Source organism: Haemaphysalis longicornis, unplaced genomic scaffold (genome assembly GCF_048455015.1).
Source record: "Haemaphysalis longicornis isolate Haplotype H1 unplaced genomic scaffold, Haemaphysalis longicornis Haplotype H1 scaffold_12, whole genome shotgun sequence".
NCBI classification, from domain to species: domain Eukaryota; kingdom Metazoa; phylum Arthropoda; class Arachnida; order Ixodida; family Ixodidae; genus Haemaphysalis; species Haemaphysalis longicornis.
In genome coordinates this window covers 54,779,883-54,798,187 of record NW_027526225.1, presented here as the reverse complement: position 1 = coordinate 54,798,187, position 18,305 = coordinate 54,779,883, and the positions used below count along the sequence as shown (strand labels likewise).

At 48.8% G+C, this 18,305-nt stretch overlaps 1 protein-coding gene across 1 annotated transcript; it reads right to left on the bottom strand.

Annotated features, from left to right (window-relative positions):
- Positions 1-13,161: 13,161 nt before the first annotated feature.
- On the bottom strand, positions 13,162-14,530 carry LOC144161975 (kinesin-like protein KLP2). Its single transcript, XM_077692518.1, has 4 exons — positions 14,402-14,530; positions 14,032-14,188; positions 13,894-13,967; positions 13,162-13,798 (listed from the first exon to the last, which is right to left on the bottom strand). Exons 1-4 carry the CDS (start codon positions 14,452-14,454, stop codon positions 13,288-13,290), a joined length of 795 nt encoding a protein of 264 aa, XP_077548644.1. The 5' UTR covers positions 14,455-14,530; the 3' UTR covers positions 13,162-13,287.
- Positions 14,531-18,305: the final 3,775 nt, after the last annotated feature.

Sequence of the window (18,305 nt, the reverse complement as noted above, 5' to 3'; positions counted from 1 at the left end):
CATTAAAAGAACTGAAAAGGAGGGAGAGGATACCCTCCGTCGCAATCTCAGTCGTATGGTGAAGCTAGAGTGCCAGATGCCAGGATTGTTCGGCGACGATATCGCAACCATCAAAAGCAGGCTTGAGGCGATCGATCAGGAACGCTACAGGGGGGCAACAATTTGAGCACGTGCAGAAAGGTTGCTGGCAGGGGAGGCGCCCACAAAGCGCGCTTTAGAAGATGAGATGCGTTATGTGAAGGCCAACAAAATTGAACAAATAACATGTCAGGGTGTTGCTATGCGCGAGGAGGAACAAATAAAAAGAGAGTTTGTGCGGTTTTACACAGAACTTTTCAGCCCTGCAAGTCCCAAAGTAGATGTTTTTGAGCGAGAGTTTCTTTCACTGTTACCAGTGTTAGATGAAGAGACTAGGAAAATACTCGAAGAACCCATTTGTTTGAAAGAAGTGGAAACAGCAATTGATGAGTTAAAACATGGGAAAGCGCCGGGTCCGGATGGTCTGGGTTCCGACTTGTATAGGATGTATAAAAATAAGGTTGCCCCTTTTTTGTTTCTTGTATTCGAGGAAGCTTTCAAAAATGGTGCGCTGCCAAAAACTTTCACCCGCACGCACACCATTCTTATTCCAAAATCTGAGGATCTTTTGAAAAGGCAGTCTGTAACAGGATATCGACCCATTACTTTGGCCAACACAGACTATAAAATATTAATGAAGATTATTGCCAAAAGACTTCAGAGTGTGATCAGTATGATTGTCGGGCCACATCAGACATGTGGCATTAAAGGTCGCAGTATTGTAACAAACATTCACGTAGCGCGAAGTGTCTTGCAGTGCTGTGACATGTTTTTTCGTAAAGTAGCCATGTTACAAGTAGATTTTGAGAAAGCCTTTGATCGCGTCTGTCATGGGATCCTTTTTTCAGTTTTGAAGCATATAAACGTTGGAGATGTTATTTTAAAGGGCGTTAAGATGGCGTATCATGATTGTTTCACGCAGCTGATAATTAACAAAAGTGTTACCGAGTACATTCCAGTGTTGTCATCAGTGAGGCAAGGGTGCCCTGCTTCCCCATTGTTGTTTTGTATTTTTCTAGAACCCTTTTGTTTAAAGATTATCAATGATAGTTATGTACGAGGTTTTGTGTTGCATGCAAGCGAAGTCAAGCTGCTAACGTATGCTGATGATGTGGCCATATTATGCACAGACGAACAAAGTGTGAGTAGAGCTGTCATGATAACCAAAAAATTTTGTGACGTCACCCAAAGCTCAGTCAATTGGCAGAAATGTGCCGGGTTTTGGCACGGAACCTGGGAATCAACACCGACTGTATTTGAACATGTAAACTGGACCACCACGCCTGGGCGGTACCTGGGAGTACCGATGGAGAGTTATTTGGACAGCAATCAGTACTGGCAAGGCGAAACCCAGAGACTGCGTGACAAAGCCACAAAGTGGGGAGGCCGTGCATTGTCCGTCTTTGCAAGGGCCACTGTCTGCAACTTGTTTTTTCTGGCGAAAGTGTGGTTCGTTATGCAAGCTATTCACTGTTCCCGTGTTCATGTGAATAAGTTGCATCGTATTTTTGCTGTCTTTATTTGGAATTCAACATGGGAACGCACGAGCCGAAGTTCTCTTTTTCGAAGAGTGAAGCTGGGAGGGCTCGGGCTATCGCATATATACGTAAGACAAATTGTTAACCGTTTTATGTTCTTCAGGGACTCAAATGACCCTTTCTTGCGAAGTTTTTTCCAAGTTGCACTTGCCAATGCTTTACCGCAGTTCATCGTTTCTTCATGCAACGAGTAACGGCCTACAATTAGAGGTTATCTGAAAGAAGTAGTTGACGCAGTTAGATTCCTTTCTGTGCGTTTTTCTTTGGATTATCTCTCAAATGTTTCCAGGAAGGGTTTGAAAAAAGATCTGAATGAAATTCTCTTTCCTGTACCTCTGTACCGAGCAGTGTACTCTGCAGGCCGAGGACAGGATGTGTTGTCCAGGGTGAAAGCTATGGTAATCCCAGCCTCTGTGAAAACCTTCTTTTTTAAATTGCACACCAACACACTCCCTGTGAAAACGTGGATGGAAGAGCGAGGTCTTTTTGTTGCTTGGAACAACTTGTGCGTTCTTTGTCAAAAACCTGAAACTACAGAACATGTGTTTATAGACTGTTGGGATGCCATTTTCTTTTGGGACGTCCTCATGAGAACCCTAAAGAAGGAGTATCCGGTGACACCCTATGGAATCAGGTTCCTCAGTGTAAACAATGAAGACGATGTACCGCATGATATGATCATGCTTTTAGGATTGTATAGTATCTGGCGCTCTCGAATGGCGGTGCGCCATGCGGATGTCAATGCGCAAACTGTGAGCGCATATTTCAGGGAAAAAGTGAACTATCTGTGCGAGTTGTACGAAGTGGAAAATCCTGACGCGGGAATTTTGCCAGTGCTTCAAAAATTGACATCATTTGATGTTTACAATAGTTTCCGCCAGCCAAAACATGGCAGGCGCTTTTTATTAAATCGCTGACTTGTAAAAATGTTTAAAAAAAAGGAAATAAAGACAAAAAAAAAAGTGCGGTGGTGCAGTGGTCTCGAGCATCATGCCCATTCGATCAACGCCACCGGTTCGATTCCTCGTCGGAGTATTTTTTTTCTTTTCTCAAGGTTCTATCAATTACGGAAAAACGTGCTTTTTGAAACGGAGTGTTTGTTTTGTTACGGCCTTTCTGTACTTCGGAATGTCCGTTCTCAAAATTCTTTCCGTTGTCTAAATTACGGAAATGTGTCCGGCAACATTTTACCAGCAGCTTTCTCCATAAAATTGGCCATTTTTTTTACAGTGTAGCCACTGCATACTCCGCTGGGGGCGCACTGTAGCTCCGCGGTATAAATGACGCGCGCGCGCGCTCCGCTCCCCTCATTCTCCTCCCGCAACGCCGCGATTCGAACAGAAAACTAATGGGAACTTGAGTCGTCACCATGGCTGCTTCGCATATTACTCTGGGTTCCCCTACGGGAAGATGGTGAAATTTTGTTTTCTTTGCGTCTCCATTTCTTGTATTTTTTTTTAGCCCTCGCTCTTTCTCGAAACTCTCTCCTCTCGGCTCTATATGAACCGCGCGTATAGTCGTCTCAATAGCAGCAGGAAGCAGCGGCAGCAATCAATTCTCGCAAGGGTTACGGAAAAAGTGCGCGCTTTTCTGTGTGCGCGCACTTTTTTCGCGCGCTTTTAAATGAGAGCGGCCCTGCGGCGCAATACGGAGTAACCGAAACTCTCCCGCGCAAGAAGCCCTAATTGATGCGAACAGCCGCGGGCTCTTTAACGGGAAATGAGCCGACATCTTTAATTCAAGTGCGCGCGTGCTTCCGCTGGTTACGAGACAGAGCTGTGTAGCGCCTTTGGATTTCGTGGGTACAGGGTTGTAAGAAAAAGCGAGCAGCCCCCGCTTGCATGCTGTCGTGTTGAAACGCCTAGCTGCTACCGTCTACAGCTACACCGCCATGTCAAAACTGTCGCGGTTGCAAAGAGCGAAAAAAAGCCGCAGTTGCGTTGAATGCTTCCGCTTGGTTTCTCGCGTAGTTACTTATGTATGTTTATTCTTATGTTTATTCACAGATACTTTGGGCTGCGGAGATAAATATTTTTGTGGTTAACGCATACGCGCAAGATCACTGACGCAAACATATACAGTGGCGGTTAGGCGCAGACAACAATGAGCAAAAATGAATGGAATAAAAATACAGGCAACAGCAAAAATTATCGACGAAATATATATTAAGTTCGTGTAACCTAAACGTAATTAAGGCAATTAAAAATATTCCTTTCTCCCGTGCATTCCCGAAATATTGCTCTAAAACGAGATCTCTTCAGCCATGCTGTTTTTGACACCACTTACATCAGGCAAACCAGCAGTACCCGTTCGAAACAGGTCCACAGGCTTAAAAAGGCATTTCTGTTCCATAGATGTTCTCCTGTTACATGCACAAAACACGGCAAGTATGACCTGGCTAGTTCCCACTACAACGGCGCTTCCTTCTTTAATGGCAATGGACGCTATTACAAATATTAAAGCCAGCTAGAGAAAGACCTCACCGCGTAAGAAGTCTCCATGGGCGAAAAAAGAGGGGCTCCAGACTCCTCTCACGGTATGAGTGGATGGTACGGCGGATCTAAAGAGTGTGCAGTAATAACACCGCAGAACGTTCCGCCAAGGGTTCATTTTCATAACGTCGGCATTCACCTTTGAAAAACAAGCCGGCTCGGAGAAGGGGTGGGCACATGCATTTAGTAAAGACCCGGCCATTGATACAACATGAGCAAAAAAAAAAAGCCGAAACCCCACATGCAGGCCCAGGTGATATATAATAAAATCTCTCAAAATAACGGCCGTTACTTCCGATTGCGGCATAAACCTCAATTGTGTGTGCCCGTGAAATCGCCGCAGCCGAGTTTGTCAGACATTACAAATTTCAATACAAATATATTACCGGGCCAGTAGAACCGGGGAAACCCGAGAACGCCTTCACAATTGCAAAATGGTAACACCTGCGTTTACAGGTGTTACTAAATGTGATGATTCGCGTGATATAAGTGAGATGCGACGCTTTTAAAAACGCGAACGATATGCAATAACAAAAGAATTCGCGCGACTATTTTTTTTTACTGCCCGGGAATTCCGCACGAGTGGCTCGGAACAAATCCCCCAACGCACGCCGCACAGACAATGAGCAAAGAACAAAGAAAGGAGGAAGGATATATCCACTTAACGGCTCCGCAGCGAGCGGAAATAGGCTTAGCGAGCACAAAGCCTCAGGGAACCGCGAAGCCAGCAATGGAACAATGAACGGGGGGGGGGCCAGCGCGCTTCGGCAGTCGCGGAGAGAGACCAACCACAGCACTGCTGCGCGAGGGAGCGAAAAAGAGAAAAGCGAAAGAAGAGAAACACATTAGGTAATTTCAATCGGCGCCTTACCGCCTGCGCTCATATTCGCGTAGCAGATGACGCGCGGTCGTCTGCCGGTTCGCGGAATAGCAACGCGTCAGCGGAGAGCGTCGCCGAAGGGAGCTGGATTGCACGTCCAGGGCGAGAGGGCCGCCTCCTCGTTTGGAAGCAAATAGGGCAAGAGGAGGAGAAGTGGGCTTTGCAAGGGCGAAGCAGAGTCGAGGCTGGTAGAGGGGCTCATTACGCCCGCTTTAGATCCAATTTTCCAAATCCCCAGAACCCTCCCCCTTCTCACCTCCATGACGCCTGCATAAGAAAGCAGCTACAGAGGCGAAAGCATTTGTTCTGTCCCATTCCGGTAGCCCCCCCCACCCCCCTTCCCCCCCCCCCCCCCCCCCCCGCCTGCAGTGCCCACCAATGGCTAATTCCCGGCTACCTATGAATATGCGAGATAACCGCTCGCCTGTTTACTCTTCCATTGTGCGTTTGTTCTTTCCCCAGGCATTGTAGCGCGCTTTCACGCAGCGGGGGAGCCTCTGGGGGGTACACTTTAGCCGGTGGCGCTGTCTTGTATCGTCCGACGCAGAAGCTTAATTCATCGCCGCGTCTGGAAGGACGGCCTCTGCTTTGCGGCTTACCGATGCCGGCGATTCTCGCAGTGTCGCGGCGGAGCTGTGACCGCGCTTTTAGAGACTACAATGGCGGTCGTAGAACCCCCAGTCTATTCACGCAACCGCTTGTCTTTTAAAGCGCCCGAGGTTTAAAAAGGACAGAAATACTAAGCCATAGCTCAAGCCAATTCGTCCAACTGACTCAAATGGCTATGACTCAAGCCATTTCGCTCGTGGCTTCGTTCTGTAGTCCCATTCAAGCTGTCTTCCTATTTTGGTGCGTAGCGACCGCCTAGAATCTTGCCCTGGTGTTATGAATTCCTCCTCCACTGCAGCGTGCACTCGAGGATAATCCTGAAAGCGATTTTTGCCCGTAAAGGCATTGCGGTATCCTCCACTCAGCCGAGCCGAGAAAACACATTAAGTGGAGGACATACTAATAATACGGTCATTAGATTCCTTCTGAAACTTTGAAATGAAAACAAAAAAAAACAGTTGATGACCGCCCGGCTACCGCCTCTGTTGACGACCGCCCGGTTGCTGTTTGAAGTCTGTGCCACCATAGCTCGGCAAAACTGTACGCCACTCACTCACACTCACTGAAAAAATATATTTATCCTAACGCACTCACTCGCACTCACGCTCGCCACTCCACCCTCACTACTCACACTCGCTCGGGCTCACGCTCGCCACTCGTCTCCACCACTCGCACTCACTCGCGCTCACGCACACCACTCCGCCCTCACTCGCACTCATGCTCACCACTTGAGTCTCACTACTTGCACGCACTCCCGCTCCCGCTCACCACTCGTCGTCACCACTCGCACTCATGCACACCACTCGGGTCTCGCTACTCGCACACACTCCCGCTCACGATCACCACTCGTCGTCACCACTCCCACTCACTCGCACTCACGCTCGCCACTCCGCCCTCACCACTCGCACTCACTCACGCTCACCGGTCGTCGTCACCAATCACACTCACCCGTGCTCACGCTCACCACTCGGTGCCACCACTCGCATTCACACTCACTCACAATCAGCACTCGCTTCCTCCACTCACACGCATTCGCCACTCCCATCCCCCACACTCGCCCCCCACCCACTCACCCCCCAATTCACATTCCAACTCACTTTCTTTCTTTACAGCATGGGAGTTCTAACTTCGCTTTGTTTGTAAACCGCATGAATCTTTCCATTTTTTGGAGAGAGAGAGAGAGAGAGAGAGAGAGAGAGAGAGAGAGAGAGAGAGAGAGAGAGAGAGAGAGAGAGGGAGGGAGAGAGAGGGAGGGAGGGGGGGAGAGAGAGAGATCTTTAATGAACTCTGGAGATGTTAGCTGGGCTAAAATTCCTAACTTGCTACGCCAGTTGATGAAGTGATAAAGATGATGGCGATGATGTTCAAGAAGTTGATGCGTACAGATACGGCGAGTTATTCACAGTGACTGGTCTAGACCTGTGTGTTGCAGGTACTTTATCAGAGCTTTGGTAGCCCGTAAAGCACATTTGGGACAAGCCCATGGTCCTAAAACGTCCTTTAGCTGCATGTCCAAGGAAAGCGGCAGTCCCGAAGCCACTGCGAGGGATACTCTTTGAGCACTGAATCGAGCACATTCACAGAGCAGGTGCTGCAGGGTTTCTCGCACATCACAGTGTGGTCAGAGTGGCGACGTAGCCTGTTTTATCTTGAAGAGGAAGTTGCGCGTGTATTCGCCATTCAACCGCATGCGATGTAGAATTGTTTCTACCCACTTGGAGAGTCCTGGTGGCATTTTAAATTTGCAGTTGGGATCGATGAAAGATAGCGGCGCGTAATGACGTGATACGTCATCCCAGGCTGCACGCTGCATTTACCATGCCACGCTGGATGCAAGTATAGATGCATCTTTCCTGGAGGATGATATAGCTATTGCCGATGCACGATGCTTATGCGCAACGGATGCAGCAATGTCCGCCTTCACATGGCCAGTTATCCCACAATGGGCTGGAATCCACTGAACTGCAATGTGATGGTGCGCTTGTAGAGCTTGGAGTTGTAAAGCGTGTATGTAAGACACAAGCTGGTCTTTTGGAAAAGACGCTGGACATTGAAGGGCAGCCCTTGAGTCTGTGAAGATGGCCCACTCTCGAGCGGGTTGCTTGACGATATGAGCAAAAGCCACCCTCAGACCTGCAAGTTCGGTAGCCGTAGTTGACGTTCTGTGACTGAGCATGACACTGATGGTAGTACGGGATGACGGTATCCACACCCCTATAGTGGATGATGTTGATGACACCGACCCATCAGTGTACACATGAGTGTGGTCTCTGTATATCGGCGACATGTAGTCCAGGGCGAGGAACTTTAGTGCGGGAGCCGGAATATACTCCTTCCTCGTGATACCGGGCACAGTAGTCGTCTCGTTGTGGTTGGACGTAGTTGCGCACTCGCCCATGTGCTCCGGGAACATTTTGATGCGGACTTCTCTGTCTTGAAGCTTGGTCTTTCCGATAATGGCGGCCGCCTGGGCGCACACTCGACCCTTGGCGAAGTTGCACACGGCGGTTCTTGAGTCGCTGAGCCTCGGAGATCGCCGGAGCGATGGCGACCTCCTCGGCGTCCGTGGCGCCCGTGCACCGCACGCTCGCGCCGCTGTCGTGGTACCCGTGGTAGCCTTGACGGTCACCGCGACGAAATCTTCTCGTTGGTACTCCGCCGCGTCGACGTAAGCGCGTGCTCGTCTTTGCCGCGTTGTTCGACGAGGGACTTAGCCCGCGCCGCTCCTTGTTGTATTTTGGGTGGACGTTCTTGGGGATCGGGTCCACTCGTATGTGGGCCCGTGCATCCTCGCCGATGTCGCTCGACTGCCGGTCCGGTGCTCGGGGTTGTAACCCAGGGTCTTGAGTATCTGGCGTCCCGTCTTGGTTGTTGAGAGGCGCTCTAGCTGTGCAGTCAGCTGCGCCGCCTCGATCTCTTCGAGGTTGTTGTGCAAGCTGAGTTGAAGTAAGCGTGCCGAGCTCGTGATCTCCGTGAGGCCCAGCACCGTGCTGTGAAACTTGCGTATTAGAGCGTTGATCTTGTTGCGTTCCGTGACCCACCAGTTGTCGTAGGCAGCCACGTACATTATATGACTTATGACAAATGAGTGGATTTCGCGCACGAGGCTGTCCTCTTTCATGCCCGCTCTACGCGTGGAGACTCGGGTTGCCTCCGCTGCCTTGCCGCTGAGCTTGGCCAGGGTTTCGCCGTTGCAGCTGTTCCTGCTGATTAGCATACCCAAGACCCGGATTCTTGCCACCTCGGGAATTCGCTGTCACGACGCGGTGACGATCTTGATACGGTCGCAGTCTCTTTGGGGGATGTTGCCTTTGCGTCTCGGTGATATCACTAGAAGCTCGGACTTACTTGGCGAGCAGACCAAGCCCGTGCCCTTGAGATGCTGCTCGATGGCGGTGACCGCTGTCTGCAGCTGGTTCTCGATATAGGCATCGCTACCACCGGCAACCCACAGGGTGATGTCGTCGGCGTAGATTGTGTGACGGACGTTCGTCTCTGCCAGCGCCTCCACCACTCCGATCATGACGAGGTTGAAGAGCAGTGGCGAGACAACCGACCCCTGCGGTGTTCCTATACCACCGAGCTTCTCCTTGAGTTTGAGGTCCCCCGCATGGAGTTCCACCATTCGATCCGTGAGGAAGTCCCTGACGTAATTATAGCTGGCTTCGCCCATATTTAGTTTGGATACTTACCCCAGTATGACCGAGTGTTTCACCAGAGTCCTTAGTCCTTCAATGCTTTACTGGTCACGAAACTGCTCCGTAACTCAATGGGAGAGCTTAATATGCTGCGTTTGGCCGCCGGGCGGTGGCGCCACCATCTCACTGACGTCACTCCTCGGGCGGCGTTGCGCTAGCTTGAACGGCGGAGACGCAGCGAGTTGTGTTTGTCGGAAGAAAATGTAACGTGCATCTCGCACTGCTGTGATGCGACTTAAGTGGTGCAACGACGATGCTGAACACGTGTTGCTTCCCGGGATGTCGTTCCTTGTACAACGATACAACAGAAAATATTTCCTTGTTCTGTTTACCGCGACGGGGAGCTGCGTGAGAAATGGAGGCGCGCCATTCCAAGGCAAGAAACGGGAGATTTCAGCTTCGATTATAAGTGTGTGACAGTGTGTGGAAATGCACTGTATGTGAGAATGGAAAAAGCAATGTACCCTTTTGAGAGCATCCTAGACCTAGAATTGCACAAGGCTAACTTAAAGCCGGATTTTTGTCAGATCAGTCAGGTTGTAGCGGTGCTTCATTACTTGTTTGCAAAATTGTAGTACATTGCGCTCAGGCTCACATGTAAAAGAAGCTTTGGGACGTCCTTGTGATTGACTTGTCATATTTACGCTAGGGTTAGTTTTGTTTGTTTTGTAACCGCGCGTGGCCGCTTCTGGTTTTCTCATCTGGCGTTTCAACCGGAGCGCTCGTTTGCTCTTTTTGTCGTACGTCCCGTCGGGCAATATTGTTTGATATGGAAAGGGTGTCACCTTGTCGCTAACTTGATTTTTTTGTTTTCGACAGTGTTCTCGATCCAATTTCCGTGGATGTGAAATTAATAACGTTCCGAGAGTAATGCATGCATAGCAAACGCCGCGCAACTCACTTTATCGACGTTCATCTGTGCACGTCCCACTGCGGACTGCTTCTTCGACGTTTGTGTTTCATTCTAGTCTTTTGTAGAGCAGGAGGTCGCTTTAATAAACGTCGTTCAGAAAAGCTTTGCGTCGTTCTTGGCTACGTGGTAATATTCTGTTTCCTCCGTGTGCCGCACATCGCAGCGCAAAAAAAATAATTTTTGTTCGCTGGACTACGTTCTTTTGTCTCCCTTAGTAATATTGAATTTTTTTTTTGTTGCGTGTGACAAAATCAGTTTTATTGTTCTTTTTCCGCTTCCTTTTTTTGCAAGGATTGCAAAGCGTGGAAGCGGAAAGACACACGGTGCAACGCGTGTTTTGATTCTTCGCGTTTCTGCAGCGTTTTTAGATGTTCTCAAGTATGTACCCACTCATCGAAACGACAATATCAGAGAGTTATAGCAGATCGGAAAAACAGTTCCGGTACGGTAACGTCTGCCGTCTGGACGCCACCGCGCATGCGCAGAGCCCTACCGTATACCGGAGCGACTTGGCCGGACGGTACCGAGACGTATAGCGTGTCCGGGGTTCGAAAGCGAGCGGCCGCTTTGGAAGAGTTTGGGAGACGTACGATTGGCTCACGCCTAGTCGAACGGATTGTAAATATGAAATCGTTTAAGAAATATGAGGTTGAAACAAGTGAAATCCGCGCGATTCTGACAGCTCAAGCAGCAAGCGAAACACGTCCCGGCCCAACTGCCGCGGCTTGTGTCGTCGGGCGACGCAAGTCTGATAGCTTCTTTTAGGCTAAATAAGGGCGATACCGGTGGAACTGGGCTTGAGCCTTCCGGAGCAGCTCAGGGAGCACGAATAATGCTGTTTCGGAGCAGCTTTGGAGCCCCAAAGTATGAGTTTTGGAGCAGTGCAAATAATTTATTTGCATCATTTATTCGCGCTTTTTTTATTTCTCACAAGCACAAAAAACAAAAATTCCAATTGTTCTTCCTCACCATTCAATCAATACTGAGCCGACTAATTTTCCAATAAGTCAGAAAATATATGTTCCCATAATAAAAACGTTTTAATTATATTTTGCTCTGTTAGCTGTCATAACAGCTGACAGAGCAACACCTAAGAGAAAAGCAGAGGTAAGCAATTACTTGAATAGCTTATTACAAAGACTTCAGACAAAATGAAAAATAAACATATTCGCGATATCACAATAACACCAGAAACGTGAGAAACTACTCACAGGAGACCACAGGTTGGCAAAATGGCCCCTTTTACACCTGAGCAGTCACAATTTTAACTTCATTCTACCCGGCCTAACGAGACTACACAAATTTTAGAAGAAAAAAAGAGAGAAACTAAGGGAGAATGAAATTAAAACAAGATGAAACTAAGAAACAAGGGATAATTCGATGCATTGCATAACCAAGCCTACACTCTAATGAAATCAATAAATGTTTATGCTCTTAAATTGCAAGAGAAAAAATACCTTAGCGATGAAGCAATGCATCGACGGAGTAATGCGTGCCTTTATCTAAGTAAAAAATACGTGCAACTTTGTCGTGTTTACTTAAATAACGAACATACTAGTAAATTTTTTGCGAGCAAGAACAGCAAGCTTACCAGAGGGAGGGTGGGGGACGCATCCTCTCCCCCTCTAAAAATAAACAAAAGAAGCACTGCTGTACAGCCTCCCAAATTTTTAATATAGCGGGAGCGACGCCCGATCGGCATGTCAGCGCCTTATCACGCTGTTCACCGGCAAAATAGGCGAGGGTACGCGCACGCGCCTAGAGCTATCTGTTGTGGCATCGTCGTCTGCTCTGCTTTTCTTCTCAGTGCAACGCACCCCCCGTTTTTCTTATCTTGCAAGGCCGTTTCGCTACCGCCGAAGTTAGCTAAGCAGCGTGGGGCACAAAGTCATTCAGATGCAGTGGCAGGAGATGTACCACTCTGAAGGAAACAGCATAGCAGACGACACTCATACAGTAGATAGCCCTATGCGCGTGCGCGTACTCGTGCCCATTTTGCTGCTGAACAACGTGATAAGGCGCTGACATGCCGGTCGGTTGTCGCTCCCGCTATCTATCAAATTCTATCAAAAATTTGGGAGGCTGTACAGTGCGCGTCAGCCTTGTCTAGGGCAACCGAGCGCGCGGCTTCGGAGCATGCTGGCGACATCTGCTGATAGTGGCTGGGTTTGAGATAGCTTGCCATTGCACGTGCGTGGATCTCGGACAGGCTCCGGCCGGTCGTCGTTTCGCATGTGCCACTCTAAATTGCGCGCCACCTCCCTCGGGTGGCACTTGTCATCCAAAGTGCCAGCCGTGAGCGTTGACAGGCCAGATAGACGCGCCGTTCGACGCAGTGCACTATCCCCGCAAACAGTTATGCAATCACACAGAACGACCTGCGCTAATCTTCTGAATCTCACGGTTAGGAAACGAATTGCACGCAACAAGAATGCACTGCAGCGCTGATAATGCACTGCATCAAATTGCGTGTTCACCCCCGTGTCACCGCCTACGGCTGGCACTGCAGAACACAAGCGTTCCTTGTGGGGCGTGGCATCGAAGTTTGAGTGGCCCATGCTAAACGGCAACCAGCCCGAGTCTGTCCAAGATCCACACACATGCAATAGCAAGCTATCTCCAACCCAGCCGCTATCAGCAGACGTCACCAGCATGCTCCAAAGCTGCGCGCTCGCTTTGCCGTAGACAAGCCTGGCACGCACCGTACGGCAAGATACACCTACCGAGCTGATCACTTTGCAGATAGCTGCTCGCTTAACAGAATCTCCCCTCTCGCTTATGCCAGGGCTGCGCTTGTCATCTCACCTTGTTAGACTCCGCACGGCAGCATCCAAGCTTTGCACTGGCGCGCGCACTCGCGACAAAATAAAATGGCGGGGGTCCGACGCAACATCAAAACTTTTTCTTTTACAATAAGATGGATGACTGCAACGACTGCTGGTGACGACGCAGGCTTCACGGTGCAGTGCGCTGTGCCATGCAGCTGCATTTAGGGGCAAAAGTTTGTGCATTTGCCCGCACCCCAAGCGGGCCCCCAAGCCCCGTGAAACAGCACAGCCTCCCAGAGACCAGTAAATCGCTACGAGCGACTCCGAGTCACAGACCTTCGGAGCACATTTACTGCTCCCTGCGCAAAGCAACTGGCACTGGAAATCATCTCGCAGCATGCCTCATATCTAGTGGTACCGCTTGGGAGCAGTTTTGACGCAACAGTGTTGTTTGGAGGAGGATGGCACAGGAAAAGCGGATTGGCGCAGAACTTCCACCCTTGACTCAAGTTGTGCCTTCCAGTGCAAGAAAAAAACAAATAGAACGGCCGTGCGACACTTGCCTTTCTGGTCGAGTCCTCGTAAATCTTGAGCCTCGAGGTGTCCTCGTGCGCGCTGAGCAGGTCGAAGAGCTCCTCGTTGTACAGCTCCAGAAAGGAGACCCGGATCGTAAACTCGAGGTCCTGCGAATGGAGCTCTTCGAACAGCTGCTGCAGCGTGCGCGGAATTGTCCCCGCCGAAGGGTCCTCCGCCCAGGCGAGGTTGGCGTTGGAGCGCTCCTTTTCCATAGTGAACGTCTTGCCCGTACCTGTCTGACCATACCTGGAGAAAAGATGAAACGTCGACAACAGTCTTTCCTGCTACAATAGCATTACAGGCGGAGAGTTCAAACAGAAGTTTCGCCTTGTTGAACTCACGCGAACACGGTGCAGTTGTAGCCCATCATGACCTCAGCTATTGTGGGTCCCATGACCGCCTGGTACATATCAATCTGCAGACACGCAGTCGAGAAGACGATAAGGACAGTGCTAAAAACGAAGACAAAGCAAGCTTACCTCCTTCGTATCTGGGCCAAACACCTTGTCAAACGTAAATGACTTGCGCATCGACCGCTCTGGCATAAGTCGGTCGTTGATAAGGATCTCCTTTCTATCCGGGACGACTTCGACCGCTTTCGCGAAGCCCGTTTTTTTCTCCAGCGCGTTTTGCGGCCTGCCGAAATACAATATATTGCAATGTAAAAAGAGTGACAGGCGGCCAAAACCTATTACGCGTGCCAAAATGCGGTCAAGAAACATGAACAATAAAGCGCGTGTAAGTTCCGTGAGTACGGCACGCTGCTGGAAAAGAAGAGCGCCGTTGACTGTTGCGGACGTTGTTATCATGAGATAACGTTCGTTCGTACACATTACGGTTGCCACTCACCGGCATCGCACGAACACTTGAATATGTTGGTTTCCGGACTTTTTTGAACCCATGACGCCGGAGAAACAGAACGCCACCGACCCTTTAAAATGCTTTCAGGAAACTAAAACAAAAGAACCATCAAACATGCATCAAACGTTCACCAAGGTAAATGTAACTGGTAGCGAAGCTTCCATAGAAGCCCATACGTTCAGAAAATGGCGGCTTTTAAGCTGCTCATGGGGCTTAACGCCATCTGTGTGAGGAGGGAACACTTCCTGCGCGGAACAAAAAGTAAACCAGACGTGACGCAAGATCCGGTCAAAAAGTGTCGTCATTGTGGTGGCATTAGTACGAAAATTTGACTTCAAAATAGCTTTACCAAGCCTTTGATCTCTGAGGGCTTATGTCATTGCCATCTGACGCAAGTTGGCGAGCTTTTGGCGTGTGTGCTTCAAGTCAACGCTAGCTTAACCAGGGGCCCTATTCTCGACTGCACAAATTGCCGGCAATTCGCCATGTTTTTTTTTTTTTTTTTTGCGCTAGCACGACGTAAGCGATCATCGACGTGCTGCACCTATAGCTATGACGACATGCAGTGTAATTTGACGAATCACTCATAAAGATCGCTACGAAGGTATCAAATATTGTGCAAGAAAGATATAAAAACACTTGGCATGTACTATAAAAATTAAGGCGGTAGCTGAGGCTGACAAGAAAAACACATTTCTGGAGGTCAAATTTGGCGCCAACACCACAAGGCGATCGAGTAACTTTGATCCAAAAGCGAGCGAAAGGCGGATGTCGAGCTAAAGAACATCACACAATTTTTTTACCGTATCTATTTATTTCTTTCAATCGCTTTTTTTAACATAGCTGGGCTCTCTGCTTCAATGCAAGCTTTGTTGCGTTATCACCTTCCCTGCCGCCACCGCTGCCACGCCATCGTCTGCTGCTATGTTACAAGTTTGTGGCGTGATCACAGAAAAAGAAGGCCGCGACCATCGCTTTTATTACACAGAAGAACAGCGAAGCGCTACGCATGATAACCGCGGAGCGCACCGATGTCGCCGATTCACTCATTCGTGAAGCTCGACTGCAATCAGCGCTGTAATGAACTAAATAGTCACTTTTCATTGTTATTTATCTCTTGAGTTCGATCATGTGACACAACAGCTCACTAGGACAAGTATGCACAAATGTCATGCATTGGGTTCTCTTTGTCATGGAGCAGCGTATAGAAGGCTCTGTCATGGAGAGGCCCGTACTGCCCTCTTATGTTGTGGTTACGCCAAACAAAGAATTTTTATTTCATTGCCAAACATAAAAGCAAAATACTGCATTTTATTTGTATGATCCATGATCGCTGACTTGGAAGCAGTTGAAACTATAATTTGTTTCGGTAGGAAACATGCTTTAAACAGCGCGCATGCGAAACTGCGCCTGCTGCAAATTGCCGCACATTTCGCGGCGCCGTAAGCCGGGGCAATATTGTGCCCTATTTTGCTTGTATTTTGCGACAAAAACAGCCGCCATTTTCAAGCTGTTACGTAGCATTACGTCACTTTTACGCAGGCTGAAGTTGCCAATGCAGGACGTAATCGTTCCCGCCAACTGTTTAAATTACGTCACGCCTTCTCAGCCAATCACAGAGGGGGTGTGTATTACAAGCAGTACTTTTGTTGAATAGCAAAGACAGGCTTACATTGTCATGTCCGCTGCATTTAGTCTGGTTTTTCATTCCCGGCCAAGAATTATGCGCCTTTAGTACGAGAAATAAGGCAAACTTTAGAACTGGTGTCCGTAAACGACATGAAACGTCAAAATGACGACAGCACACACAACCGCTTTGTCAACCGGAAGCACGTGACCAAAATTGAAAGCCAATCAGAAAAGACTTCCGGAAAATTGCCTGAATTGCCGGCAATTTGTGCAGTCGAGAATAGCCTAGGGCCCCAGGACAGACTCGTGACTAGAGAAACGTACTTAAGCATACCGTCGTATGATTCGCCTCGGTTTTGATAAAAACGGCTTGCATTTTCTCTGAAACATTATTCTGTATTCATTACTTCCACTGCTGTATAAAAACAATCAGTTGTTTACCTTGATTGCAGCGGGTGGCAAACCGGGAACCAGGAACGTACCCCCCCCCCCCTCCTCCCGGAATTTTATTTCTGCCCTGGGATACACAGCACAAAATGACACTCCACTCTGCACGGCCCCCCCTTCATATCAAAAAAATTAATTTTAGAAAGAAACGCAAATGCTTGCGGAGTTGTTAACTAACTAACTGACTGACTGACTGACTGCAACGGCTTACTTGCACGAATGCATTGCTCTGTGGACAGCCAATGCACTCGCCATTTGTACAAGTGCGGCACGCACACACACACAGCTGGCTGGCGCCGCATCTTTTCAAAGTGCTACGAGTTGTGCCGCGCCTCCGCCAGATGGCGCCACGGGTCCCGCGACCGAGAGAAGACGCAGTGAAACATCCCCCTCGCGAGGGGCACGATCAAATGCAGAACATTTCCGGCGGCGCACGACGTTAAGTAGTTTGCGTTACGTTAATGTTGTTGCACTTGTGGCAACTGCTGACGAGAGAGCGCTCGTCAGCAGTAATTTGAATGAGTCAACGATATAAGGCGCGTTCGTAGCGCCCCATTCTGTGTCGGCTTTGTGGCGCAGTGGGTAGAGCACCATGTACATAGCGTTCCGCCCGCAGGGTCGAGGGATCGAAACCGGGCGCCGGATAGTATTTTTTTTTATATGGACAACGACGGTGCGGACTACGGACGTCAACGCGGGTGACATCGTGAGTTACTGAAATGCTCTGCATTTAAAACATGCCCTCTCTTCACCGCGATACAAATTTCTACCAACGCCACTGCTGGGTTGTGTAACTGCGTCGCACATACGCAGGTTGCATGGGCGCCTTTAAGAATAGATCAAGGTTATATAATGCTTGTTCGGCTTGTGTACTTCAGTTTTAAGAGAAGATATAACGCATAGTCATGCTATAATCAAGACATTTGAATTATATTCCAGGATAAACATAAAACAACTTTACCACACTGTACAAAATCAGCACGTATATACAAATAAGTACAAAATGTTCGTGGGCAGTACATGCATTAGGATTTTCTTTACGCGCCGAAAAATTGACTTTACCCGTAACGCATAGCATTATCAGCAATAAAAGCCTCAACAGCAGAACTACTTCAAAAAAAGAGAAAAGAACTAGGCACTGCATCTTGACGCAGAAAACCGGGCCGCATGGATGCCGATTCAAGAAAGTGCAGCGAGCACACCGCTGCTGTCCCAGCGTCTTATCAATTAGACATGGGTTTCTACAGAGCTTCACAAAAGATTCACGCCTGCAATTTCCTGGTTGCATTGTTTAGGCAAGTGTCGCAACAGATAAGTAAAGAGAGAACAAATGGATCAATGCAAAAGAAAGCGACGGCAGTAAGTAAAAACACATAGCAGGAAAGATCTGGGAGCAGCGCAGCACGAAGCAGCATAACACAGTACTGCGATGGAAATATTGCTTGCGCATACAAGCGCGGGAAGCAGCGATCACTACAAGCGTTGTAATGCGATAGAGAAGGCACTGAGATAGACAATTAAAGCGAATCGTTTGAATTCGAGTGGCACACAATATTTGCGCTATTTGAATACGCTGAGCAGTCCTAGAGTAATTGACACCACTTGCTCCGAGCCAACCTGAGGTGAAATCAAGAGATAACTGTGATATAACAAAGTTTTAGACCCATTTTTTTTTTTTTTCGAGGCACCACCGCGTCCCCTTACACAACCCGCCCGTGCACGTATTAACAGTGGTATAGTTTCTCGCTACCTGTGGAAATGAGGGGAAAATGATGCAGTGAAACGCCAGGCGTACGGGAGTTGCTGTTGCAACCTT

What these genes read in the sequence shown, in the direction of transcription:
- LOC144161975 (XM_077692518.1), bottom strand. Translation starts at nt 14,454, where the DNA reads ATGGGTTCAAAAAAGTCCGGAAACCAACATATTCAAGTGTTCGTGCGA. An exon ending in CAAGTGTTCGTGCGATGCCG is followed by an intron (nt 14,189 to 14,401) that starts GTGAGTGGCAAC and finishes GTATTTCGGCAG; the next exon opens with GCCGCAAAACGCGCTGGAGA. An exon ending in TTGGCCCAGATACGAAGGAG is followed by an intron (nt 13,968 to 14,031) that starts GTAAGCTTGCTT and finishes GCGTGTCTGCAG; the next exon opens with ATTGATATGTACCAGGCGGT.